A 3,248-nucleotide genomic window follows, 5' to 3' on the forward strand; every position below is an offset into this window, starting at 1 on the left:
CAGGAGGATCTCCTGCGCGAGGCGGAGAACCTCACCCGCACCATGCTCGACAGTATCTTCGCCAACAACAGCAACAAGAGACCCGCATCTGGCGCCGACAAGAACGGCGACAACGACGCTGCTGCTGCTGCTGCCGCTGTTGCGGTAGCGGCGCTGCAGGAGGATGACGGTGACGACGCGACGATGGGTGGGGCGGCGCTGGAGAGTTCCCTGTCACTCCTTGACACGCAGGGCGGGCGACGGCCGTTGCGTGACTACCAGCGCTCGGCCCTGCGATGGATGACGAATCTCTACAGCAAGAAGCTGAACGGCATCCTCGCGGACGAGATGGGGCTTGGCAAGACGATCCAGACCATGGCGCTGCTCGCCTACTTCGCTGAGTACCGGAACGACTGGGGGCCGCACCTCATCGTCGTGCCCACAACTGTTGTGCTGAACTGGAAGGCGGAGTTCCAGCGGTGGTGCCCCGGGTTGAAGGTGCTCGTGTACATTGGTGGCCGCAAGGAGCGGCACCGCCTGCGCAAGGGGTGGATGAGCGAGGACGCCTTTCATGTCTGTATCACGTCATACAACCTTGTCGTGTTGGACCGCGCGGTGTTTCGCCGGCGGCCGTGGGGTTTTCTCGTGCTTGACGAGGCGCACCAGGTGAAGAACTTCATGAGCAAGAAGTGGCAGTCGCTCTTTGACCTGCAGACGGAGTACCGCCTCCTGCTGACAGGCACGCCGCTTCAGAACTCCATCATGGAACTGTGGTCCCTTTTCCACTTCCTCCTGCCGTCGGCGTCGGCGTTCAAGTCGAACGAGGAGTTCCGCGAGTGGTTCAGCAACCCGATGGAGGACATGGTGACGGGCCGCGCCTCGCTCAACGAGGAAATCGTGCGCCGTCTGCAGGCCCTGCTGCGCCCATTCATGCTGCGCCGACTGAAGAAGGATGTGGAGTCGCAGCTCCCGTCCAAGACGGAGAAGGTCGTCATGTGCCACCTCTCACGGCGGCAGCGGCTGCTGTACGACGACTACATGCAGCTCACGGAGACGCGTGAGCGCATCCGCGGTGGTGCTGGCGGCGTGCTCGGAGTTCTGCTGGCGCTCCGCAAGGTGTGCAATCACCCCGACATGTTTGAAGAGCGCCGCACTCTTTCACCTCTGGGACTCGATAGCCTTAGTGAGATTATCATGGACGTGCCGCGTGACGTCTTGCTGAGGGAGAATGACTACAGGGGGTGTTACAGGTTTCAGAAGTGGCGCCTATGCGTGGACGACGTGGCACTTCCGCTACAGCGTGAAGAAAACGGGCAGCATCCTCAGCAGTGGCAGAAGCGCGATGCCTTGTTTGATGACTCCTGGTTGGAGTGCTCCTGGTTGCAAACGCTGCGTATTGAGCAGCCATGGGGGACACAGCATCAGCAGCAGCAGAAGCTGGAGCGGTACTCGCCCGAGAACTTCCGCTGGCCACCTGAAGCGCCAGCCGCGCGTACACTGAGCGCGGAGAATGGCGGTCTCAGCGAGGCTGTGTGGTCAATGCTCTGTGAACGCGTGCAGCAGCAGCAGGCGTGCATCCTCCGTCGCCGCCGCACCACCGCCGCGATTCAGGCGCAGCGCTACCGCAGCATGGAAGCCGCCGTATGCGTGTGGTACCCGCGCTGCCTGCAGCTCACACCGTCCGCCGCACGGCGTCTCCCGCCGTCGCTGCACCCAACTATTGCACAACGTGTGTGTGCTATCATGCCGATTGCACGCAAGGTTGCAGTGTACGTGCCACGAGTGGCGGCGACGCACCCACCGCGCCTGCGCTGCTTTCTCCCCGTCGCGCACTATCAGCCGTTCCGCGCGCCCTCGCGGGAGAGTCTCGCGCCGCTGCTTGCGTTGGCGTCGCCACAGCTGCTGCTGCAGAACCGCCATACGAGGTGTGGGGTCTTCGACGCCTCCTCATTTCTCGCCGAGCTCTGGCCTCTCCATGTTCGGCGCTGCTTCAGCTTTCCCGACAAGCGGCTGTTGATCCACGACTGCGGCAANCTGCAATTTCTCGAGCACGCCCTTAAGCAGATGCGGCGCGAGGGCCACCGCATGCTTATCTTTACGCAGTTCGTTCACATGCTGAATATTCTTGAGCGGTTTCTTGCAATCATTGGCATTCCGTACCTCCGCATTGATGGTAGCACGCAAGCGGAGCGGCGACAGGCGTTCGTGGACCGCTTCAACGAGGATGAACGCATCACTTGCATGATCCTGTCAACGCGCTCCGGTGGTATTGGGCTCAACCTGACGGGCGCCGACACCGTTATCTTCTACGACAGCGACTGGAACCCAACGATGGACCTGCAGGCACAGGACCGCTGTCACCGCATTGGGCAAACAAAGCCGGTGACCATCTACCGCCTCATCAGTGAGCACACGGTGGAGGAGAGCATTCTACAGAAGGCACGGGAGCGAAAGAAGCTCAACAATGTCGTCATCCGCGGTGGGCAGTTCCATGCAATGGCTGGGGTGGAGGAGATGTATGAAGACAGCAGTGCGGCCTTGGCGGCGCTGTCGAACCCCGTCCGGCTGCGGAGCTTCTTTCACGACCTGGACGAGGACGCCACCGTTGTGGAGGACACGCAGCCGTCAAGCGTGGCGTGGGCAAACAACAAGAGCCAGAATGACGTTGGAGGCTGTATAAACGGTGATGAGGTGGACATTCGTGCGGAGATGATGATGGTGGAGGACCAGGAGGACCGTGAAGCGCAACAGAATGTGGAGGAGGAGCTGCGGGAGCTGGAAGAACAGAAGCGCAACGATGAAGCCGAGTTGGACGACGAAGAGGGGGACGATGAAGAGGAAGATGGTGAAGAAGATGAAGAGGAGGAGGATGAAAATGGCCGACGACGGCGTCGTCGTCGTCGTCGTTGTCGCCCCCATCAGCAACAGCAGCTGGAGAATGAGGAGGAGGCGCTGCGAGGGCTTCTGCCTTCTGGCGATGCCGGTGTCGCAGATGCCGCGTCGCGTGGGGTCTCGCCGGCGGTGGTGCAGAGGCGGCGCGACATTTTGCGTCGGCTCCGCAGCCCACTCGATCGGCTGCTGTCGCTGCGCTTCGGCCTCTGCCACCCGGTGGAGGCGCGACAGCGGTATGACACGCTGTGTGAAAGCTACACGGCGCAGGTGGGCGAGGATGAACTGCCCCCCTTCACAACGGCATTTCAACTGTGAGCGATGTTTATTGCTCGTTCATAAAAGCGGCGTACGTGTATTTTTGTGCGTCTCTCTCTCTC

The 3,248-nt window shown here is 61.3% G+C and overlaps 1 protein-coding gene across 1 annotated transcript; it reads left to right on the forward strand.

Moving 5' to 3' along the window:
- Nucleotides 1-42: 42 nt before the first annotated feature.
- DQ04_09421000 (putative ATP-dependent helicase) lies at nt 43-3,186 on the forward strand (the record flags this gene model as incomplete). Its single annotated transcript, XM_009315929.1, has 1 exon — nt 43-3,186. One exon carries the CDS (start codon nt 43-45, stop codon nt 3,184-3,186), a length of 3,144 nt encoding a protein of 1,047 aa, XP_009314204.1.
- Between the last annotated feature and the right edge of the window lie 62 nt (nt 3,187-3,248).

The sequence above is a fragment of the Trypanosoma grayi genome (genome assembly GCF_000691245.1).
Source record: "Trypanosoma grayi strain ANR4 Tgr_942_V1, whole genome shotgun sequence".
Lineage (NCBI taxonomy): Eukaryota > Euglenozoa > Kinetoplastea > Trypanosomatida > Trypanosomatidae > Trypanosoma > Trypanosoma grayi.